The 25198-nt window shown below is 48.0% G+C and overlaps 1 protein-coding gene across 2 annotated transcripts in view; it reads left to right on the forward strand.

The window, feature by feature from the left end:
• Nucleotides 1–10717, forward strand: part of CGN (cingulin) — a 79224-nt gene extending 68507 nt beyond the window's left edge. For both annotated transcript variants that reach the window (XM_081173465.1, XM_081173464.1), the window contains exons 19-21: nt 1547–1655; nt 4764–4927; nt 5747–10717. In XM_081173465.1, coding sequence (XP_081029591.1) covers nt 1547–1655; nt 4764–4927; nt 5747–5888 — 415 coding nt within the window. In that variant the 3' untranslated portion in view covers nt 5889–10717. The remainder of the gene's footprint in view (nt 1–1546; nt 1656–4763; nt 4928–5746) is intronic.
• Nucleotides 10718–25198: the final 14481 nt, after the last annotated feature.

Here is a 25198-nt window from a genome sequence, read left to right on the forward strand (position 1 = left end):
GGCAAGTAATAATAATAATAATAATAATAATAATAATAATAATAATAATAATAATAATAATAATAATAATAATTTATTTATACCCTGCCCATCTGGCTGGGCTTCCCCAGCCACTCTGGGTGGCTTCCAACCAAATATTAAAATAAAGTAATCCATCAAACATTAAAATCTAAACCTAAACAAGACTGCCTTCAAATGTCTTCTAAAAGTTTGGTAGTTGTTCTTCTCTTTGACATCTGATGGGAGGGCGTTCCACAGGGCGGGCGCCACCACCGAGAAGGCCCTCTGCCTGGTTCCCTGTAACTTGGCTTCTCGCAGTGAGGGAACCACCAGAAGGCCCTCGGAGCTGGACCTCAGTGTCCGGGCAGAACGATGGGGGTGGAGACGCTCCTTCAGGTATACTGCACCAAAGTGTCAGCACCAACACTTTGAATTGTGCTCGGAAATGTACTGGGAGCCAGTGTAGGTCATTCAAGACCGGTGTTATGTGGTCTCGGCAGCCGCTCCCAGTCTAGCTGCCGCATTCTGGGTTAATTGCAGTTTCCGGGTCACCTTCAAAGGCAGCCCCACGTAGAGCGCATTGCAGTAGTCCAAGCGGGAGACAACCAGAGCATGCACCACTCTGGCAAGACAGTCTGCGGGCAGGGAGGGTCTCATCCTGCGTACCAGATGGAGCTGGTAGACAGCCGCCCTGGACACAGAATTGACCTGCGCCTCCATGGACAGCTGTGAGTCCAGAATGACTCCCAGGCTGCGCACCTGGTCCTTCAGGGTCACAGTTGCCCCATTCAGGACCAGGGAATCCTCCACACCTGCCCGCCCCCTGTCCCCCAAAAACAGTACTTCTGTCTTGTCAGGATTCAACCTCAGTCTGTTAGCTGCCATCCATCCTCCAACCGCCTCCAGACACTCACACAGAACCTTCACCGTCTTCACTGGTTCTGATTTGAAAGAGAGGTAGAGGCTGGTGGGAGTTGTAGTTCAGCAACACCCCCCATCTGTGCCTCGGATAAGCAACACAGAACCTGCCTTGCTTGCGGAAGACCCCCAGAACCTCCATTGTTGTTGTTGTTTAGTCGTGTCCGCCTCTTCATGACCCCCTGGACCAGAGCACGCCAGGCCCTCCTGTCTTCCACTGCCTCCTGCAGTTTGGTCAAACTCATGTTCGTAGCTTTGAGAACACCGTCCCACCATCTCGTCCTCTGTCATCCCCTTCTCCTTGTGCCCTCCATCTTTCCCAACATCAGGGTCTTTTCCAGGGAGTCTTCTCTTCTCATGAGGTGGCCAAAGTCTTGGAGCCTCAGCTTCAGGATCTGTCCTTCCAGTGAGCACTCAGGGCTGATTTCCTTCAGAATGGAGAGGTTGGATCTTCTTGCAGTCCATGGGACTCTCAAGAGTCTCCTCCAGCACCAGAATTCACCTCCACGTTTTGCTGGAAATCTCCCCTGCCTGAAGCCCTGGACAGCCGCTGCCGCTCAGTGGAGGCAGTGCTGAGCTCAGTGATCGGACTCTGCAGAAATCAGCTCCCCCCTTTTTCTTGCCGCAGGGAGAAGAGCGTCCTGGTCTCCTCGAACCGCAAGCTGGAGCGGAAGGTCAAGGAGCTGACCATCCAGATTGATGACGAGAGACAGCATGTCAATGACCAGAAGGACCAGGTGAGCTGGGGGTGGGCAGGGGGACTCAGAAGACCCCCAAAGGCATCTCCAGGCAGGGCTGTAAAAAGATGTCCCTCTCTGAAATCTTGGACCACCACAACCAGCCTTTGTTGATGTTGTTTTAAAAAAATATATTTTTATTAGACCATTTCAACCTAACAAATTATCAATCCAAATATTCAAGTACATTATTTTCTCCCCTCTCTGGTTTCTTTGCACATATTGTTCTCTGCGTATTATAAAATTGTCCCTATCCTTGCCTTATCTATCATGTATTCAACTAATAAGTTTGTGGGTGTTTATTCGAAACCTGCCAAGGAGTCCAAATCTTTTTGTTGTCTTTTTAGATAATTTGTAAAAAGTTCTTCCTTGAAGTCACAATTGTCCTTATCATGCAGTTTGTATGTCAATTTGGCCAATTCCGCATAGCTCACCAGTTTATCTTGCCACTGTTCTTTTGTTGGGATTTCCTCATTCTTCCATCCTTGTGCTAACAAGACTCTTGCTGCTGTTGTAGCATACATAAATAAATTCTATGTTTTTCTTGGCAGGTCTTGTCCTACAGTCCCTAACAAAAATACTTCTGTTTTTTTTTTACAAATGTCATTTTAAACATTTTTTTCAGTTCGTTATATATCATTTCCCAAAATTTTTAAACTTTTCTACATTCCCACCACATATGCTAAAAAGTACCTTCTTGTTCTTTTTCTTTCAAATTTTTTTAATTGATTTTCCAAATTTATAACAAACATAACCAGACAAACAAATATAAATCCTAACTGTAATAATTCCACTTTTGTTAACATTGTTAAGTGACTTCCTCAAGTCCCCCTGGCTGAGTTTCAATGTATATCATTGTAACAGTTTTCCAAAACTAATTTCTCATAAAATGTACTTAGTCGATTAACACCTTTCTTTCTTTTCATATTAACTTTAAACATATTATCCTATAACATCACGTATTTAAATCCTAAGCCAATCTGGTACTTGCAAGTATTTCTATTTAAATTATCTTAGCATATTTAGCTAAATAGTCTGTCAGGGAACTGCCATCAGAGGCACGGGAGAAGGAGAGGGTCTCTGATTCTGCAGGGGAAGGTCCCAGTGCTAGAGGGAGACTTAGCCGGGAAGAAGGGGAAGAGAATGAGTGTAACACCAGGGATCCAGGAGAGCAACGGGACAGGGAGGTGCAGGGGCTCCAGGACTCTTCGTTGGAAGTTAGCGAGGAGAGCCCAAGCACCCCGCTGCCCACGCCCACCCTGCGCAGGAGACTCCCGCGCAGTGAGAGGCGGAGACGATTGGGCGTCAAACAGCTCTTATGTTGGCAGCGCTTTAAGAAACGGCCACAGAGACAGATTCTACGAGTGACTAAGGGCAGCCACGCTGAGATGGGCTGTGCAGTCCGGAGGGTTTAACCAGGCAATCTAATGCTCAAACGGGGCAGGATTACGCACGAGTAACTCCCAACCACTACATAGTCTTTGCATTTCCTCCAAGGTACCTTCTTTTTCTTTACATTTCCAGCATATATTTGACCCAGTTTTATACATTTTTGCTATTTGTACTGGTGTACCCATCTATACATCATTTTCATGTACATTTCTTTCAAAAGAGAACAACCAGCCTTTGTTGACAGTATGGAGCCAGGAGGCAGCATCTTTTGCTTAAAACCTTGAGGACTAGACCCTTACTTTTACTTTTACAGGGAGGGCCCAAGCTTGCGGGGTTTAGAGCTTTGCACACAGATAGTCCCAGCTTCATCGCCTGGCATCTTCTGCAACTGAGTGCTTTTTGCCCGGTTCCTACTTACTTATCTTTTTCCTGCTGGATTGTATTTAAAGGTAAAGGTAAAGGGACCCCTGACCATTAGGTCCAGTCACAGACGACTCTGGGGTTGCTCATCTCGCTTTACTGGCCGAGGGAGCCGGCGTACAGCTTCCGGGTCATGTGGCCAGCATGACTAAGCCGCTTCTGGCGAACCAGAGCAGCGCACGGAAACGCCGTTTATCTTCCCACCGGAGTGGTACCTATTTATCTACTTGCACTTTGAAGTGCTTTCGAACTGCTAGGTTGGCAGGAGCAGGGACCGAGCAACGGGAGCTCACCCTGTCGTGGGGATTCGAACTGCCGGCTTTCTGATCGGCAAGTCCTAGTCTCTGTGGTTTAACCCACAGCGCCACCTGCACCCCCGGATTGTATTTACAACAGCGTAAAACGAAACGTTAAAATTGTTGGTTTGAAATGCTATTAAAAATAGGTGTTAAAAATATTACTGAAATCAACTCTAGCTGAGAAAGAGATAAAACATGTGCAGCTTCTCCGTGTCTAGATAGGCTTGCCTTTTTATATAAAAAAAAATTATTAGGTTTTACAACAAATTTTAACATATTCACTGCTGATAATACAATCACAAACTAAGTTTCAAAACTTAAAAGAAAAATGTTTTGAGAGGATGCTGAAAAGAGTTCAGCGAAAATAATAATAATAATAATAATAATAATAATAATAATAATAATAATAATAATTTTTTTTAAGAGTTCAGCAATACATGACAAGGATAAACTGTGACTTTAAAGATGAATGGCAACCTTTTACAAAGTATTTGAAGAAACAACAAAATGAACTGGACTCCTTGGCAGGTTTTGAATAAACACTCCTAAATTCTTTATGGGTAATATACAGATAGATAAATTGAGGATCTCTACAATTTTATAACATGCAGATAAAATTACGTGTTGAGAAACAGGAGCTGAGGGAAGTTGGGGGGTGGGTTTTTTCTTTTCTTTCGGGGGGGGGAATGGGAGGGAAATAATGTGGATGATGCATTTGTGTTAAAATTGTTATGTTGGAATCACTAATAAAAATATTATTTAAAAAAGGGTTCAGCGAAGGCTGCCTCCCTGGTGTCCATTGGCAGGGAGTTCCAAAGGGCAGGTTCTGCTAAACTGGAAGGTTTAAAGGAGAAAGACCCTGCTGTTTGATGATTCCAATTAGCCAGCATGTATTTATGAGGTCTCGGCTGGGCCCTTCAGTTGCCAGGGCATCTCAGATCTCCCTCCTGCTACCCCCGGGTCAAACTGAGCAGGCCTTCCTTCCTTCCTCCCATAGCTAAGCTTGCGGGTCAAGGCGTTGAAGAGGCAAGTGGACGAGGCAGAAGAGGAGATCGAGCGGCTGGAAGCTGCGCGCAAGAAGGCCCTGCGGGAGCTGGAGGAACAGCACGAGACCAATGAGCAGCTCCAGAGCCGCGTCAAGTCCCTGGAGAAGGACCTCTGGTAAGGAAGGCGGACCCTTTGTGGGTCCTGAAGAAATGGGTCTTGCTTGGGGGCCTCTCCTGGTCTGCCCCGCAAAGGACCTTAAGGTCCATGAATAACCATAGCTTAGAGGTCCCGGGCCCTAAGGTGGCCAGACTATCCTCCACCAGGGCCTTTTCAGTGATGGCTCCGACCTGGTGGAATGCTCTGTCCCAAGAGACCAGGGCCCTGCAGGATTTAACCTCCTTCCGTCGGGCCTGTAAGACAGAGCTATTCCGCCTGGCCTTTAATTTGAATTCAGCCTGTTCTTTTATTTCCCTTCCCTTCCCTCTCCCTCCCCTTTTATGAAGATCACCCACTCTGAGACCCCACAGCTAATTCTCCCCTGGTCTCCTTGCTGGCCCAAGTAGGACCAATTCAGCCAGCTAGCCCTGGGGATTATCTAATGCTTATTTCCCCTAAATTGATTTTTGAATTTCATTGTTATTCAAGTTTTTATACTGTACTTTATGCTGCTTTTATAATTAAGTGTTTTAAATTTGTTGTTAGCCGCCCTGAGCCCAGTTTTTGAACCGGGAAGGGCCGGGGTATAAATAAATTATTATTATTATTATTATTATTATTATTATTATTATTATTATTATTATTCTCTTTGGGGTGTCCGATTGGCCGCTGCAAGAACACGAAGCTGGCCTAGATAGACCCCCTTTGGCCTGGCCCAGGGGCATGGCTCTTTGATGTACTTATGGAACCTCCAGCCCCATAGGCAGTCTACCTCGATTCCCAGGTTCTTAGGGAATGGAAATCTGGCCCCTGACCTTTCTCTCCCGTCTCCACCAGGCGCAAGGCAGCCCGGTCCACAGCCGAGTCCTCCCTGAAGGACGACCACCTGAGCTCCGATGAGGAGTTTGACAGCGCCTACGGCCCGTCCTCCATCGCCTCGCTTCTGACGGAAGGGAACCTCCAGACCAGCTCCTGTTAGCGTCTTCCGGCCGACCCATTTGCGGATCCCGTCGGAACCCCTGAACGTTTAAAACACTTCGAAACCCGTCTGAAGTGCCGTCCTCGCGTTTGCCGGTCCCTGGCGAAGCAGCCGGAAGGTTCTCCTCTCTGAAATGTTGTGTGCCTGAAGATGGAAACAGACCTCTTTATCGAAGTGAAGGATATATTTTCATGTTTATTCTTTTTCTTTGCTTGCTATGGGGCAACGAGAGGCCGGTCGTAAAACGGAAATGATGACAGAACTTTCTCTCTCTCTCTCTTTTTAAACTCCCCTTGATCTGGTTCTCAGGGCAACTGGTGAATGATTAAGAAATAGAATCTTCCAGTTTTTTGCTTTTTCTAAACCAAAATTTTAATTTTCTGCATATGTATGTGTACATAGATATATATAGATATATATATATATATAGGGCCTGTGTACGTATGTCAATTTTGCATGTGTTTCAAATTTGGATGTGCAATAATGTTTCATGGAGGGATCTGGGGAGATAGTGGAATGTGTCTGGGGGGAGGTGGGGAGCTTGAGCCGCCCCCCCCCTTTGCGGTACATGTGTATATGGGTCTGCAGAAAACAGATCCTCAGGTGGCCTTAACTACTGATTCTGATCGCTGTGCCCTTGACCCTCCCACTGAGTCTTCAAGAACAGGCACTTGGGATGGGAAGAGATGACTTGTGACTTTTCCGCTGGGCAGCTATCTCCGCTCATAGATTTTTATCGCCACCGAGACCCTCGAAGCCGATCCCTGCTTCATCTTTGGACATCTGCCCTGCTCCTCTTTCCGGAATTTCCCGTTCACGTCCTCGGACGACCTCTCCTAAATGCGTCACCTGAAACCGTCTCGCCCAGGAAGTGAAGATGAATCTTTCAGCAACGGGATTCTGAAACGTCGTTTGGGATTTGCCTGGGATGGCCCAGGGATGGCAACATGAGCGACGGCCTTGACGCAGAAATTGGGCAAGCAGCCATTGAAGCGACGATGGCGAGGTCAATAGGACTTCCCTCCATTTTAAGCTTCTTGCTGACTGGAGCAGCGTAAATTAGAACCAGCTTGTGTTACCACCATCCCGGGTAACCAGCTGCCATTTCGCAGAACTGGGGCTCTGTTCCGAACCGTTCCCAAAATGTCGGTCCTTTCATTTTGCAGGGAGAGAGGATCTGGCTGGGGCCATCAAGCGATGGTAGCCAACTTGGCGCCCTGCAGACAGCTCTTTGTCACCTCTGACCCTTGGCCATCCCAGCTGGGGCTGATGGGAGTTGTAGGCCAATAAGATCTGGAGGCAACCGCATTCCCAGTTTCCAACAGTGAGGCACCAATCCTTGGCTTTCTAAATGGTGGACTCCAGTTGCCATTGGCCAGGACCGACCCTGCTGGATTGTGGCCGTGTCAGACAACCTTCTTGGCTGCGGTTGAGTGCATGAAATCTGCCGTCTCCAGCATGGAAATTTTAAAGAGAGGGAAATCTCCGTGGTCTTCTCCATGGTGGGGAGCCAGGTGTTCCTGGACTTCCCATCAGCCCCAAATGACAGATTTTGGGAGTCCAGCGAGATCTGGAGAAGCCATGGGTTCCCTGTTCCCTATTTGTATATAAACTATGTCCCATCGTGGCCGTGGGGTTTTCCGCTCCTGATTCCTAAAGCAACAGCAAAGCCAAGACTCTGGTCTCGCAACCCTGTCGGGACGGCCAGTTCTGAAGATACTCTTCCCGGATCCATGCTGACAGTTTCCTCTGTCAGGGGGACGGGAGAACAGCAATAGCTCTTTTTTCTGATTGCCGTTTGGTGCCCTCGCTTGGCTAAGACGCTACCTAACAGCCGAGGGTACGATATTTCCCCCGTTGCAACCACTGGCTCTGTCGGAGGCACTGCACGCAATCCTTCGCGCGCGACTCTCGACGTGTTTGCAAAATGCACACCCCTCTGCCCCTTTTCTTCCCGGGCCGATCGCTGTGCCATGTCTTCAGTTGGGGCATGGCGAAGGCGTAACATGAGCACCGAACTTCGTGGAAGAACGCCTCCGGGACAATTTGGGGATTTGTGGACTTCTCCTTGGGAAAACTCTGCTTCGCACAAGACTGGGCGTCGGAGGAGGCAACTGTTGTCGCTCAGCAGAATATGGCTGTGTTATCAAACCTTAGTAAGGGCTGCTTTTTCCACCCTGTCCCCTTAACACAGTGCGTGGGGAACCTCTGACCCACAGGCCAGATGTGGATGTGGCCTGGCGTGGATCTCAGTTTAGCCTCCGAGGCTGTTTCTGCCCCAAACTGCAACCACCTGTGACATCAGGTGTGGGGCACGTCGATGTGGCGAGGTCGCAGAAGAGTTCCTTGTAGGGGGAACTTGATTGCACAGCCAATCTATGGGGTGGGGAGGCTCAGTCGCCACACTTCACAGCTGCATTCCCCGTGAGGCAAACGGGACTGCGCAGCCGCATCCTGCAGAAAGCGCTTTTGCCAGACCTCGAGAAAGGCCAAGTTCAGATATCACAAAGGGCTTTGCGCTCCCCAAACTCAGTCAGGTGCCTGGGAAGCACTGCACAAGCAGCTCTGATGCGTTGGGTGTGACTGCCCACCTGTCAAAGCCCGACATCAGGGGAATTGACAGGAGCACTGCCCCACCCATACGTCGGAGCTGGTCTGCTGGGCCAAAAGAATTCCCTACACCCTCTTTAACAGTACCCAGGTGCCCCAATTTAACCTCTCCAGGCCTTGCACCAAGTGCCTTATCATGGATGTGTCCCAGGAGAAGGGCTCACTCTTAATGTACTTGTTTCACGCGGGAACCGACTGGCTGTGCCATGCTTGGAATGGCACCATCAAAGGCATGATGCGCACCTCTGCCTTTTATACTTCTGCATACACATGGGCCGGCCTCGAGGTCTTGCTAGGCCCCATCTTTGCTTGCCTTGTGGCTCCCCCTCTCAAAAGCGGGCGCTGTGCCGTCATCATCACAATGGCGCTAAAAAACAGGGATTTCAACAGGACTTTAAAGTGCTGGTTCGTGGCTGGCCACCCTGTTTTGCACTGAAACGAGCCCTACTGAAAGGGCTGCGCATTTTGCGGGGAGGGGAAATTACACCTTTGGCAGGGGAAAAAAGTGAGGCAGGATCGTATCCACCACCCCTTGCCCACAACTATTTTGGCAGTCTCTGGAGGTTCATCCCTTCTGCCAGCACAAGTCTTCCAAATACACCGTGGGTCAGAGGAGAGATCTTAGCTTCTTTGCTTCAGTGGTTGCAGAAACGTCCAAGAGGTTTTACTGGGCGTGTTGCCAAAAACACACAAGGCATCTAGTCCTCAAGAAACTCGACTGCATTGCAGCGAGCATCAAAAGGAGAGCGACCATCTTATTTGTGGAAGATCGTCCCCCCTCTCCCCCTCTACTGCTCGACCAATATCTCGGCTGCTGGCTTCCCTGTATTTTTTTCCTGCTCATTCCTCCCTCTACCTGCCCCCAAATGCAGCAAGACATCAGCTTTGCCAGAACATTGACAGGTTTCACAAGCTCGGTGGGTCTTGGAGAAAGAGGCCGCTGAGCCGTTGTGCTCATGTTTTCCACTTCCTGTTTGACTTGTGACACGTTTTTGAGCTGCAGATTCCATTCCCAGTTGGTGGGTTTTTTGTTTTGGAAGTATTCTCATGCAAATGTCTTCGAGCCGATGTTTCCTCAAATCTTTCTCTCTGGAGAGCTTCTGTTTATATTTCGTCGACACCGTCCATGTCTTTGAGCTATAGTCATGGCAAATGGGGATGGGAATAACATCTTGTTTGTTCCCCACAACCCTCAACATGGCTTCGGACTGCGGAAGTCGCTGGGCGTCAGGAATTCGGTGGAATGAGTTGATCTGCAGTGTCCACCGGCAGCTGGAGCAACGCACAGCCTTTAAATCACCCTCCTGTGTTGTCAAATTTAGCCATTACATTGCAGATCGGGTGTGGAGACACTTTGACCCTCCAAAAATTGCTGAAGTACAATTCACATCATCCCAGGCCATCCTCATTAAGACTAACGGGAGTTCGGGAACATCTGGTGGGCCAAAGGTGTGGCAGATCTTTGAAATGTCATTTGGCCGAGATGGGGGGAAAAACTCCTGCCTTGTTTTTGTCCCTTTTATCCAGCTTCTGGGCTTAGATGAGTTTCCCGCTTTGCCTCTCCCTCTCTTGAAGGTTGCATGAAGTGATTCAGACCGGTAATCGTCTTGTGAAGGGGTCCGCAGGCCGCTGACCACCCTGCTCAGATTTATGGAGAGCAAAAAAGGAGCAGGGGTCTCTGAGGCCGTTGCATCTTCAGGCCTCAAGCTGCAATAACAAAATAGACCGCCCGGTTCTACCTTCTGGGTACATGACAACCCAATCCGGGTTCAAGCTTTTGGTAGCAGGCGCCGCTGCGTCCGTCAGGGCAAGACGGACGGCGTTTTGTTGGAACCTGGTTCTCAAAACTGGATGTCTTGAAAACGCTTCCTTGTTTTGGATGCCCCCCACCCAGCCTGCCCTGTTCAGTTTCCCTAGGGCAAAGCCTGAGGGTGAGGTTTTTATACCTAGGTCTTTGGAGCTGTGATTCTCTCTTTGTCTGTTTCTCTCTCTCATTCTTTTTTAAACAGTAATGCAATAATTTAGAAGCGTCTATATTTGGGGGAGGGAGGAAAACCTGATCTTAGAGGCTTGTTTCGTAACTAGGGTTCCCTTGTCCCCAGCACAGTGGATTTGTACAGTTTTAAATGGCTGCTATAATATACGATCTGGGTTGGTTTTTATTATTTGTAATTTTTGATTTCCCTCCAGATTTATTTTCCTTTAATAAAGAACAACAACAAAAAAACCACAGCACAACCGTGTACATTGATTTTTTTCAACCCCCCCCCCCAAGTCCTATACATATAGGACTTTCTGACCACCACCCCTCTCCCACCCCCAAATTGGTGTGTGGTAAAGGCCTTGGGTGAATCTATCCTTTCATCATTAAAATGCCTGATTATAATGGTTTAAATTAAAACATTTAAAGAAAAGTTAAAAAAAAAATTAAATGTCAACATCTATTTGTCTGGATAGGTTTGCTTAAACCAAAATCGCTTTCAGTCCATGCTGAAAAGAATACGGCAAAGGCCAAACGTCAACAGGCAGGGAGTTCCAAAGATCAGAGAGGCTGAGTGGGCATGCATGGGGCAAGGTGATATCACAGGTAAAACTGGTCCCAAGATCATTTAAAACATGGGTAGGCAAACTAAGGCCCCCGGGGGCTGGATCTGGCCCAATCGCCTTCTCAATCTGGCCCACGGACAGTCTGGGAATCAGCGTGTTTTTGCATGAGTAGAATGTGTGCTTTTATTTAAAATGCACCTTTGGGTTATTTGTGGGGCATAGAAATTCATTCATTATTTCCCCCCCCAAATATAGTCCAGCCCCCCACAAGGTCTGAGAGACAGTGGACCGGCCCCCGGCTGAAAAAGGATGCTGACCCCTGATTTAAAACATAAGAGTTGTGAGTGGAGAAGATGTGGTGCTTTCAGATGTTGGATGTTAGCTGCTGTCATCACTAACTATTGGCCATGGTGCCCAGGGATTACAGTGGTACCTCGGGTTAAGAACTTAATCCGTTCTGGAGGTCTGATCTTAACCTGAAACTGTTCTTAACCTGAAGCACCACTTTAGCTAATGGGGCCTCACTCTGCTGCCACGCAATTTCTGTTCTCATCCTGAAGCAAAGTTCTTAACCCGAGGTACTATTTCTGGGTTAGCAGAGTCTGTAACCTGAAGTGTCTGTAACCCGAGGTACCACTTTATAGGAACTGGAGTCCAATGTTACAACTACGCCTTGTTTTAACAGATAAGCATCTCTCCTAACTCTGCAATGACTCTGTGATCCCACAGGAGCTCAATTCAATTCAGCAACAGCATTGAAAACAGAAGGGAGGGAGTCATTGACATTCAGTGGTAAGGTAAAGGGTAGGCCCCTGACCATTAGGTCCAGTCGTGACCGACTCTGGGGTTGCAGCGCTCATCTCACTTTACTGGCTGAGGGAGCCGGCGTACAGCTTCCGGGTCATGTGGTCAGCAGGACTAAGCCGCTTCTGGCGAACCAGAGCAGCGCACGGAAACGCCGTTTACCTTCCCGCTGGAGTGGTACCTATTTATCTACTTGCACTTTGACGTGCTTTCGAACTGCTAGGTTGGCAGGAGCTGGGACCGAGCAACGGGAGCTCACCTGCTGCAGGGATTCGACCGCCAACCTTCCCAAAAACCCAGAGGGGAAGAATGTTCTCCATTGCTGGGCACCTAAAATGACAATAACCGCACTGGTGCCCAACAGTAATCCCCAAGAACATGGTTCTCAAGGCCTGGCGCTGTCCCTTGCCGGTCCCTAAGCTCTGAAGTGACTGGATTTCTCCCTATGTGGCCCTCTGGTTCTTTGCATCGGCCCCCAGACTTACCCTGGTGCATAGGTGTATTAAAACCTCTCACTTTTGCCTTGTTGTTGTTGTTGTTGTTTAGTCGTGCCCGACTCTTTGTGACCCCCTGGACCAGAGCACGCCAGGCCCCCCTGTCTTCCACTGCCTCCCGCAGTTTGGTCAAACTCATGTTGGTAGCTTCGAGAACACTGTCCCACCATCTCGTCCTCTGTCCTCCCCTTCTCCTTGTGCCCTTCATCTTTCCCAACATCAGGGTCTTTTCCAGGGAGTCTTCTCTTCTCATGAGGTGGCCAAAGTCTTGGAGCCTCAGCTTCAGGATCTGTCCTTCCAGTGAGCACTCAGGGCTGATTTCCTTCAGAATGGAGAGGTTGGATCTTCTTGCAGTCCATGGGACTCTCAAGAGTCTCCTCCAGCACCAGAATTCAAAAGCATCAATTCTTTGGCGATCAGCCTTCTTTATGCTCCAGCTCTCATTTCCATACATAAATGCTGGGAAAACCAGAGCTAGAACTATACGGAGCTTTGTTGGCAAGGTGATGTCTCTGCTTTTGCCTAGCAGTTGTACAAAGGTAAGCTATGCATTGCCCCTCCCACTTTTGCCTCTGGCCCCGCCCACCTCAGGAAGCAAACTTCTGCACCCTTGTCGTCGGCGCTATAACTCACCTGGGCCACCAGGAAGTCCAATATTTGCGACGTGTCACTTGAACCCAGGCCCACACAGAGCAGTTCTGCAGCCTGGTGCATCTCAGTCATAACACATTTTGCTGGGGAAATGTCACAGAGATTTGTTGCATAACTCCAAAGAGTGAAGGGAGTTTGCTGAAGAACTGGGCTGGGTGCCTAGGAATGGGTTTCCGGCACGCCCTGAAATTGAATCCTCCTCTCCTGGCCTACATATTGAGCAAAGCTGGGGGAAGCCGGTCTGATAAGCTGATAAGTTTCCCACACCCTCCTGGTGATTATTCTTCCCAGTCCTTTAAAGGAGCAGAACTCCACCCTGTGGTGTGTGGCTCCAGCCTTTGGGAACTTAGGAAGCTGTCTTGTATGCTTTCAGATCATTCATTCATCCATAGCTGTCAACTTACAGATTTGAAAATAAGGGACCAGCAGCCTCGAAAATAAGGGATCAGCAGCCAAAATAAGGGATTTTCCCAGCACAGGTATGTTCAGTTTCTGAGCCCTTCCGAGCCAAAGGCAGAAAGCCCAGCCAGCAGCCAAACGAAGCCTCAAGCGGTGGTTCTCACAGCGCAGCAACCCAGCAAAGGGGATGCAGCAAGGAAAAGCACCGTCACCTCTCCGCTGGGAAGCGCTGAGCAAAGGCGAGTCCCCAGGCAACGCGGCCAATTTGATTGGCACAAGGCATGCAAGCTCCACCCCCCCCAGACTCCTTATTGGGTGAGCAACGCAGCCAAGCAACACAGTTGGAGCCTCCCTCCTCCCTGGCTGGCCGGCAGGGAGGGAGGGAGAGGAGCTGCTTCCTTTGAAACCCGGGAAATTTAAGGGACATCATCAATAAGGGACAGCAGCGGGACACGGCGCTGGGATAAGGGAGTTTCCCGCCAAATAAGGGACAGTTGACAGCTATGATCTGGAGATCAAACCCAGGACGTTCTGCATGCAAAGCTTGAACTACAAATGGTTTCAGATTGGATTAGGGATTGTGGGTTTGAGATTCCTGCATTGAACGCAGTTGGGTTAGATCAGGGGTAGGCAAACTAAGGCCCAGGGGCCGGATCCGGCCCAATCGCCTTCTCAATCCGGCCCGCGGACGGTCCAGGAATCAGCCTGTTTTTACATGAGTAGAATGTGTCCTTTTATTTTAAATGCATCTCTGGGTTATTTGTGGGGCATAGAAATTCGTTCATATATATTTTTCAAAATATAGTCCGGCCCCCCATAAGTCCTGAGGGACAGTGGACCGGCCCTCTGCTGAAAAAAATTGCTGACCCCCGGGGTAGATGACCCTACTTTACAATTTTATAATTCTCCCAGGGGTCATGGGGAAAGGTTTAGCTAGGCGGCCCACATGTTTGCCTAGCATTAATAATAATAACAATAATAATAATAAATTAATTAATATTATATTATATTAATTTTCTCCTGCCAACCTAGCAGTTCGAAAGCACGAAGTGCAAGTAGATAAATAGGTACCACTCCAGCGGGAAGGTAAATGGCTGATAAATAGACCGTTGTCAAACGGGCATCTCACTTCTCTCAAAGGGAAGAGATCGCCTTTCGTACCACGATGGGGCCGCTGCTCTTCTTTTGGTATAATCTACATAAAATCACATGCGCACCCATGCAGTATATATCCCGTTTTCTTTCAGCTTTGTAATTAGACAAGTCGTGTTGCAGCCTGCTTCCCCAATCTGGCGGTGTAATCCCAGTAAGATCTGCAGGAATAAAACCTTCCTTGACACAACTTCACGCCATTTCTGAGCTGTGCTTTATTCTAGCCCTCTCAGCTCTGGTCCACAGCCCTAAATTAGGGCTTTCTCCCTCCCCACCCCCACCCCATTGTCATTGTGGGCAAAAACACCTGTAACCGTCAGGCAGAAATCCAACTGCTGCACCTTTCCCCTGGCACAGAAGTCTCTACCTGCTGGGTGGATGTCTGCAGCTCACATTCCGTTTCTCGAATTGAATTCGCTCTTAATTGGGCTGTCGCCTGATTTAAACAGAGCTTTATTACCTAATTGATTAATACCATCTTGAAAGAGGCATTCTCTGTTCCTTGCTTGAAATGTACCAAATTCCACCCCCCACCCCAGTAAAAGAGAGAATTATGCCAAAAGACCCTGAAATGTTTACAGCCATTCAAGGGACATTCAGCTTGGTGGTAGCAGAGCAGCAAGACTTTCACATCATCGGAAGGCCATATATATATGTATTTATCTATCTGTATCTCTGACCACAGCCATTGCCTCCTCCATCTATATTTTTTTTACAAACTAATTCATTTTACTGAAAGCAGATTTAGATCAACGTGAGAGGCAGCTGTGGTTTCCAAGACAAACACCGCCATGAGCCGAAAACTAACACATTAACTTTTTCCCGCCGCCAAACTGGAGATGGCGGATAAATTTGGCTCGTTTCCTGTTTTAACGAAGGAGCTCCTGCGCTTCTTGAAACAGTGTAAGAACCGGAACAGCCATTCTCCACAACCTGCACCTCTCCGGATTTTGCAATGCCCTCCTCTAACCCACCAAAAATGTCTATAAAAAGGCAGGCATTGTTTTATTCTTATTTATTTCATTAACTTATATCCCACTTTTTCCTCCAAGGAGAGAGTGGTCTCCATCATTCTCTCCCTCCTCATTTAACCCCCACAACAGCCCTGTGAGGTAGGCTAGGCTGAGAGGCAGTGACTGGCCCCCAAGGTCACTCCTGGCGAGTTTCATGGCCACGGGCAGAATTTGAACCCTGATCTCCCAAGTCCTAGCCTGACACTCTTAACTGCTACACCAGTTAGGAGTAAGTGTGTGTAGAAATGCATATATTCATGAGAAAGACATGCAAGTAGATCTGCCCTATTCCTGTAATTTGTTTCAAAACTACTTTTAAATATTGAATTTTGTATTGGTGCAGCCCTAACTCTGAGACCTAATGTGGAGGGGAGGGTAAGAAATCTAATAGTAGTAGTAGTAGTAGTAGTAGTAGTAGTAGTAGTAGTAGTAATAATATAATAATAATGTAATGATCAATAAATAAGAACAATCAGTTGATGATGTATTTATTGAGTTATTACGTTTATACATACAGTGGTGCCTCGCAAGACGAAAAGAATCCGTTCTGTGATTCTCTTCGTCTAGCGGTTTTTTCGTCTTGCGAAGCAAGCCCATTGACGGATTAGAGGATTAGCGCTATTAGCGGCTTTTAGCGGCTTATCAGCTTATTGGATCAGCTGATAAGCAGCTTAGCAACTTAGAAAAAGGGGGGGGAGGAAAAAAACCCCCGCAGGAACTCGCAAGACATTGTCGTCTTGCGAAGCAAGCCCATAGGAAATTCGTTTTGCGAAGCACCTCCAAAACGGAAAACTCTTTCGTCTAGCGAGTTTTCCGTCTTGCGAGGCATTCGTCTTGCAGGGCACCACTGTATCCCACCTTTTTCTCCCAGGAGGGTGGCATATACAGTTCTTCCCCCTCCACATTATCTCCTCACAACAGCCCTGCGAGGTAAGTTATACGTTAGCGAGACAGCGGCTGACCAAAATTTGGGAGACCAGCAGCCACACCTAACAAATGCAAGTTCTCGCTAGTTAGCACGAGAAGGGGTTAATGCCACAGAGCTGTCTTGCTGAGAGGCAGATAGACGATAGAAAGTGTAAATGGTAGAGGGGGCTGTGTGTGATGTCATTTCTCCCCTCTTCCTGTTTCCTGCCCCCTCCCTCCCCCTCTCCCTTCGACTGGCCGTGAGGACAGACGTACCCTGTGCTTGCTCCAGTCCTAGCCACAAGCATGAGATGGTTTTCACTGTGAACACCAGCATTTCACCAGCATAGTTTTTACTACTGCTTGTTTTCCAGGGCCCTCTAGGAGTTCCCAAACTGATCTGAGGACCTCTCAGTGGTCCACCAGCTCCACTGTTGGACTACAACTCCTATCACCCCTGAGCGCCGGCCTTGCTAGCTAGGGGTGATGGGAGTTGTAGTTCAACAACATCTGGGGACCCACAGGTTGAGAGAGGCTGTCAGGGAACAGCACACTGTCATAAGAAAGAATATGTTTAATTCTCTTATGGGGTATCTAGAGCCCGTGTAGAGCCCTTAAGTGGGTTCCCTATTGGTAGGAGAAAAATGACAGAGGCCAACTAGAGAATACAGTGGTGCCTCGCAAGACGAAATTAATTCGTTCCGTGAGTTTTTTCGTCTAGCGAATTTTTCGTCTTGCGAAGCACGGTGTCGGAAAAGTTTTGGAAAAGCTTCAAAAATCACCAAAGTCTTCAAAAACCTCAAAAAAGGCTACTATGTACACTGCGTTCTATGAGTTGCTCCTCGAAGTCAAGTCGCAACTGTATTAACGGAGTTAAGAAAAAGGAAACAAACTTGCAAGACGTTTTCGTCTTGCGAAGCAAGCCCATAGGGAAATCCGTCTTGCGAAGCAGCTCAAAAACCGCAAAACCCTTTCGTCTAGCGAGTTTTTCGTCTTGCGAGGCATTTGTCTTGCGGGGCACCACTGTATTGAGAAGCAAAGCGGCTAGTAAGCCTGATCTTTATTAAAGGAAATAAACTGTTGCAACAGGGTCCCCACTCACCACACGCAGGAGGGAGGAGAACCCCCAACAATGGTGTGCAAGCCTCTATAAAGATTTTTGAAATTGCCCACCCTGTAGCCCAATAATAGTAGTAATAATAATAATAATAATAATTTATTTGTACCACACCCATCTGGCTGGGTTTCCCCAGCCACTCTGGGCGGCTTCCACAAAGACCAAAAATACACTAAGATGCCACACATTACAAACTTCCCTGAAGCCCAAGACCACCCCCAAAAAACATCATACCTACATCGCAGAAGGAGGCGGTCTACAGCAAAAATTTGAGAGTGTTGCTTCTCTCCTGTCTGCCAGGATCCCTGATAATGCCTTACTTGATTGCATTTTCTGGGTAGCTTGACATTCCTTTGAGATGGTAAATACTTTAGTTCCTGAATCTCTTATGTATATTGATAGTTTGCTCAGTTTAACAGATACTTGCCAGACTGTATCTGAAAAGGAAGGTATAAGCCCCTAGAGTCAAAAGACAATTGGAAAGCTTTTCCCATTTCCTTCCTCCTTGCAGAGAAAATTTTGAAGTCAATTTGGGAGAGTCAAAATGGCTTCAGGATTGCTCTCAGGCACTATACTTATGCATGTGTATTTGCCTTGTACGTTTAAGAACATTTATTCTGTATTTAAAATTAAAAAATTCCTTCCAGTAGCACCTTAAAGACCAACTAAGTTAGTTCTTGGTATGAGCTTTCGTGTGCATGCACACTTCTTCAGGTATCTGAAGAAGTGTGCATGCACACGAAAGCTCATACCAAGAACTAACTTAGTTGGTCTTTAAGGTGCTACTGGAAGGAATTTTTTTATTTTGACTATGGCAGACCAACACGGCTACCTATCTACTATTCTGTATTTGCGAGCTTAGAATTCTCATAACAGCACCCATTGCATTCAGTATTCAAATTGATCTTTAGTTATTTAACCACTTCACGATCGCTTCTTTTCTTTCTGAGATTGTGTTTTATGGCGCAGCAAATTGAATTCTATCAGCGATTTGCATTCTGTACAGGACAATTTCTAGAAAATGAAAGAGGCAATTAAAAGGCCATTAAGAACCATCCAGCGTCGCTTAGCACGGCCCATTAACAATGGCTACAATAAGCAGGGAAATCATTAAGGGGTCTGCCAATAACCTCAGCCATTTCCCAACGCTTTAAAATACGCACTAAGATGTTGGCAAATTATCGTGAGGACTTTGAACATTGCAAGCTGGTGCAGATAAGTCTCAAACTGCAGATGGCAGCCGAAATTGACATATTTGTCCATTCCTAAGCTATCCTCCTTTTTAAAAAAATCCATAGCACTGGGCATATTTTTTAAAAAATATTTTATTAGTTGAATGTAAGAACAACATGTCTGTGTATGAATAGGGTGAGTCTGTGACCTGGCTCAGGAACTTAGTATTTATCATTGCAAAAGACTGGCCAGGCTCCCCAGGGTATCCAATCAAGTGAGCCTTAACATGTAACCTGCCAGACAGGAGATAAACAATGCACTCAGATTTCTGTTGTAGACCGCCCTTTCTGTGTTGTATGTATGATGTTTCTGGGGGTGGTCTGGAGTTTGAGGGTGGGCAATTCCAAAAGTCTGTATAGGGGAGGACACACCTTTGTTCTGGGTCCTCCTCCTTCTTCTACGTGTGAGGGGAGCACCCTGTTGCAACAGCTCAATAAAGATCAGGCTTACGAGCTGCTTTGCTTCTCCATATTCTCTGGTTGGCCTCTGTTATTTTCTACGACCGATGGAGAACCTGCAACGGACTCTATAAGGGCTCTTGTGTCCCCCATAAGGGAATAAGGGCAGATTTTTGTTTATTACATTATAAATGCTGAACTCGGAAGCGACAGCATGCTAGGAGCTGTCCAGAACGGGTGTCGCCTCATCTGTTCTGCTCAGCCTCTTCTTAGCCCAGGGAAACAAATTTCAACCAGGTCGTTGTTTTGCTGGCTTTACAAGGAAGGCTTGGTGGCAGGACACCTGCCTGGCATGCAGAATGTGCTGTGCTTCCGACAGAAACCAGTCCTTTGTTCAGAATCTTGAGGACTAGGGACTTGCATCGTTTTTAGGGGAAGAGCTCAGTGGCAGGACACCTGCTTGGCAGGCAGAAGGTCCCAGATTTGATCCTCGATGGCCTCTGCAGGTAAGGTCGGGAATGTCTCCTGTCTGGAGAACTGCTGCCTGCCCGAGCTGGCTGGATGCTGGGGTCTGACTTGGGAAAAGCGGCTTCCTTCATTGCTAAGTCAGGCATTTCTTCAGCGGGTTGTGCTAACATTAGCTGGTGAGAATATTCACCTCCTTCATTTCCCGGTTCTCGGAGGATTGTGGCTGCTGCTGCAAAGCACAAGAGCGTGCCGGCTGTGTGGGTGTTGTTTTTCCCTGGTCAGTTGGCAACCCAAGAAGGGAAGATGCAGCCAGACATTGCAGCAACAAGGCTGATATCAGATTTCTCGCAGCTCCAGTTTATCACCTCCTCCCAAATGCGGAAGTTGGGGCTTTGCGAAAACCCACCTTTGGAACAAAAAAAATGGTTGATCAAACGCCACACCCTTTGACAGAGTAGCCGTGAATTTTCCAGGGCAGGCGGAACTCCATGCCACATGAAAGCACCCCCTGTCGCCCAGAGGCACAAGTGCAACTCAGATTAACAGCCAGCATCTGAGGCTTCTTCCAGAAGCTCACGGCTTAGTCAACAGCCCTTTGGGAAGGAATCCAAAAAAAGGATGACTAATCCCCTCCGCTTTTTAACACAAGGGAAATGGAGACAAGCAAGGTACATACTACATACCATGAGACCCCCTGAGGGCATCCAGCTCAAAATGCAAAGCTTCACCTATGGGATTTCTGACTGTAACACTCCACTACAAAACTTTTTTGAATTCTGCCTGTAATTAAAAGGCACAGAGCCTCTCGGCTGCCTTTTAAGGATGGCAGCCATAGGGAATGTCTGCACATCCTCAGAGGCACTCTTTGTCCTGAGGTTTGTTTACTACGGATGACACTTCCCACACACTGAATGGGCTTAAGGGCCGTGCGAGGATTTGAATCCGGGTCTTCCGGAGCCTAACTTGAGATGCTAAACCAGGAGGTGGGATCCTGATAGCCTCAACCTCCCCCAACCCCCGCGAAGTATCTATGGTTTATTTTAAACTATAAGTGCCATGGAAAAAAATAGACAATTGAACATTCCCCCCCCCTTTTCTTTGTGAAGGTTTCTCTGCCTTCACATTATTTCTATTGGCTTTTCAGTGAAAATGCCTATTATATAACGTTACCAAACAGAAATGGAATATAACAAGAAATAAACACACACACATTTCCACTTTTTAATTTTGATTCTATGTTGTTTAAAAAAAAATAATAATAATAATAATAATAATAATAATAATAATAATAATGAAATACAAAAACGAAGCAGCCTCAGGCTTATTTCAAAGGGCCGGTTTGGACCCTGGGCAAGAGAACTCTGTGACCTCTCAGGGCAGAAAGGAGAGAGAGAAAAAGGTGTCTCCTAGAAAGAAGAGCTTGGCAGTGTAATAAGAATTTTAAGGTCTTAGATATATATATAATAAATGTTCATAAATGTACCAAGCAAACACGTACATAAATATATAAACCACATGTCTGAAGCAGCACAGGAAGACAGTCCTGAAACCATTTTGACTCCCAAACTGACCAAATGTTTTCTCTGCAAGGAGGGAGGAGGTGAAAAAAAACCACCTTCCTTTTTACAGGAATTAGGTAATCACCGTCTCAGAGGAATGGGCAGACTACCAGGAAAGGCAATCAGATAAGGCATTATCAGATAACCTGGCAGACAGGAAAAACAACACACTCAAATTTCTGTTGTAGACCGCCTTTTCTGTGATGTAGGTATGATGTTGTCTTTGTCCGAAGTGAAAGCTGGACCATCAAGAAGGCTGATCGCCGAAGCAGTGGCGTAGCGTGGGGGGTGCCAGGGGTGCCGGCCGCACCGGGCGCAACATCTGGGGGGGGCGCACTCGCTGCCTCCGGAGTCGCCGAAGAGCCTTGGGCGCAGGCTGTAGCGGAACCGCATGTCTCGCGGAACCGACGAGCTGTGCGCGCGTCCGGGCTGAAGGCGCCCGGTAGGCAGCGGCTCTCAGCGCTCGCCGCGGAGGACGCGCCAGGCAGCCCCTCCTCACAGCCCCGCCTCTGCCGCTGCTGCTGCAGCTGCTGGGCCGTTGCATTTTCCTCGCCTCTCTGCCCCCCTCCTCCTCCAGGCAAGCGGCGTCGTTTGGGCGGCAGCGCCAGCGGCAACTCGCAGGTTAGGGGTTGGGGGGGGGCGCAAATTACTTGCCTTGCCCCGGGTTAGGGGGCGCAAATTACTTGCGTTGCCCCGGGTGCTGACAACTCACGCTACGCCGCTGCGCCGAAGAACTGATGCTTTTGAATTGTGGTGCTGGAGGAGACTCTTGAGAGTCCCATGGACTGCAAGAAGATCCAACCTCTCCATTCTGAAGGAAATCAGCCCTGAGTGCTCACTGGAAGGACAGATCCTGAAGCTGAGGCTCCAAGACTTTGGCCACCTCATGAGAAGAGAAGACTCCCTGGAAAAGACCCTGATGCTGGGAAAGATGGAGGGCACAAGGAGAAGGGGACGACAGAGGACGAGATGGTGGGACAGTGTTCTCGAAGCTACCAGCATGAATTTGACCAAACTGTGGGAGGCAGTGGAAGACAGAAGTGCCTGGTGTGATCTGGTCCAGGGGTCACGAAGAGTCAGGCATGACTTAAACGACTAAACAACAGGTATGATGTTTGTGGGGGTGGTGGTCTTGGGTTACACCCCTTCTGTGATGTATATATGATGTATGGTGGGGTGGTATGTGGGGCAGAGAGTTTAAAATAAGGGCAGGCACACCTTTGTTGTGGGTCCTCCTCGTTTCCCGTGTGTGAGGGGAGCACCCTGTTGCAACAGATCAATAAAGATCAGGCTTACGAGCTGCTTCGCTTCTCAATATTCTCTGCTTGGCCTCTGTTCTTTTCTCCTACCAATAGGGAACCCACGTAAGGACTCTATACGGGCTCTTGGATACCCCATAAGGGAGAAAGGGCAGATTTTATTTACAACAGCAGGCAGAGCAAGAAGAGAAAAGCAGGATGCGGAAAGAGAGATAAAGCAGATGAGCTTTGTGCCTTGAGTCTTCCGGCCTCCTTGTTGTGATCCTGTAAACACCACCTTTGGCCAGATGTTGCGTGTCTGCCGAGTGATTCACAGGGCAAAAATGATCCGCTCAGCCATCTGCGGTGATGGAACCTCTCTGAGACTGCAAAGGAATCGCTCTGTAATTGGACGCCTGGGTTTGTAGAACTCGCCTCCCTCCTGCTCAGGTGTGACATCATACCTGCGGCGAGACGGAAAACATGACCGTGTTGGGTATAGAGAAAGGGCAACCTCCGTAGGATGGAGGAGCCAGCGAGGTTTGCTCTGATCTTCCCTAATCTGTGCAACAGTTCCACGTAGCTTTAGATCAGGGGTCAGCAAACTTTTCCAGCAGAGGGCCAGTCCACTGTCCCTCAGATCTTGTGGGGGGCCGGACTATATTTTGAAAAAAATAATGAATGAATTCCTATGCCCCACAAATAACCCAGAGATGCATTTTAAATAAAAGGACACATTTTACACACGTGAAAACACGCTGATTCCCAGACCGTCTGTGGGCTGGATTTAGAAGGCGATTGGGCCGGATCCAGCCTCCAGGCCTCCCCATGCTTTAGGTTCTCATTCATAACCACTCATATTTCTAGGTGAAAAACAGAGAGAGAGAAAGAGAGAGAGGGAGAGAGAGGGAGAGGGAGAGGGAGAGGGAGAGGGAGAAGGAGAAGGAGAGGGAGAGGGAGAGGGAGGGAGGGAGACAGAGAGATTCACACCAGGCCAGAATGAATATTTTTATTCATCCATTCAAACCATTTTTTAACCCACTGTTCACTGCTGGAAAAGCCTTCCAAGTCAGCTTGGAAGCATGAAGGAATAAGACAGACACGGCACAAAAGGAAAAGCGATTGGGAGGGAGGAGGAAAAAGCAACGTGGTGCAGCAGCGGCAGCAGCACGCAGGCCCATTTTACATCTGTGGAACACCGAGGCTCAGAGCTTGCTTACAGTTAGAGCAGAGTCAAGAAATGCTTTCTGGTCTACTGAGAAAGACTCAGCAGCCTGCTGGCAATCTACCAATTTCCCAGATCCTTTGCACCCCAGAAGCTCCTTCCCTCAGGAGCAGGCAGGAGAAGGAAAGCGGCTTTGCTACATCTCAGATATCTAAAATCTGCCTAACTGGCCCCAGTTATCAGCTGCTGGGGTAAGTGGCAAACTGTGGCCTGGGCTGGGCGCTGCTCGTGTTTGCCCAGCTGGTCAGGACAAAGTTCACTTCCAGTTCCACTGTGCAACTTTTGCAGGTGCCCTTCGCTCAAATTTCGCTGTGTTTCCTTAGGAGGAGCTGCCAATCAGAGAACATTGCCTACCTTTCCAGGTAGAAGGTTCCAGGGAGTTGTGCACAACTTTCCTGCCCGGCCTTCTGCTTCATCTGGTGGCTGATCTTCTGTATTTTTAAGAGCAAGCTGTCTTGCATAAGGATAGAATCATAGAATCTTAGTTAGAAGGGGTCCCAGGGGTCATCCAGTCCAACCCCCTGCAAGTCACAAATCTCAGCAAAAGCATCCATGACAGACGGCCGTCCAACCTTTGCTTAAAAACATCCAAGGAAGGAATGTTGTAAACAAAAATTGCCCTTTTTCCCTTATGGGGTATCCAAGAGCCCATATAGAGTCCTTATGTGGGTTCCCTATTGGTAGGAGAGAATAACAGAGGCCAAGCAGAGAATATTGAGAAGCAAAGCAGCTAGTAAGGCTGATCTTTATTGATCTGTTGCAACAGGATGCTCCCCTCACACGCAGGAAAGGAGGAGGACCTCGAACAATGTCTAGACATTTTAAATTCCCTGCCCTGGAGCTCAAGACCACCCCTCCACACATCATACATACATCACAGAAGGGGTGTAACCCAAGACCACCACCCCACATACCTACATCACAGAAAAGGCGGTCTACAGCAGAAATCTGAACGCATTTTTCCTGTCTGCCAGGTTATCTGCCTTTCCTGATTGCCTTTCCTGATAGTCTGTCACCCATTAAAATGCTGATTACTCAATTCCTGAGACAGTGGGAAGGCTCCCTGACCCCACTCCCTCCTTGCAGAGAAAACATTTGGTCAGTTTGGGAATCAAAAATGGCTTCAGGTCGGTCTTCCTCTGCTGATCTATGTACTTGCTTGGTTGGTACACTTATGAACATTTATTATATATCTAAGGACGCGGGTGGCACTGTGGGTTAAACCACAGAGCCTAGGACTTGCCGATCAGAAGGTCGGCGGTTTGAATCCCCACGACGGGGTGAGCTCCCGTTGCTCAGTCCCAGCTCCTGCCAACCTAGCAGTTCAAAAGCACGTCAAAAGTGCAAGTAGATAAACAGGTACCCCTCTGGCGGGAAGGTAAACGGCGTTTCCGTGCGCTGCTCTGGTTCGCCAGAAGCGGCTTAGTCAGGCTGGCCACATGACCCGGAAGCTGTACGCCGGCTCCCTCGGCCAGTAAAGCGAGATGAACGCCACA

This window comes from Podarcis bocagei, assembly GCF_964188305.1.
Source record: "Podarcis bocagei genome assembly, chromosome: 16".
Classification (NCBI taxonomy): Eukaryota; Metazoa; Chordata; class Lepidosauria; order Squamata; family Lacertidae; genus Podarcis; species Podarcis bocagei.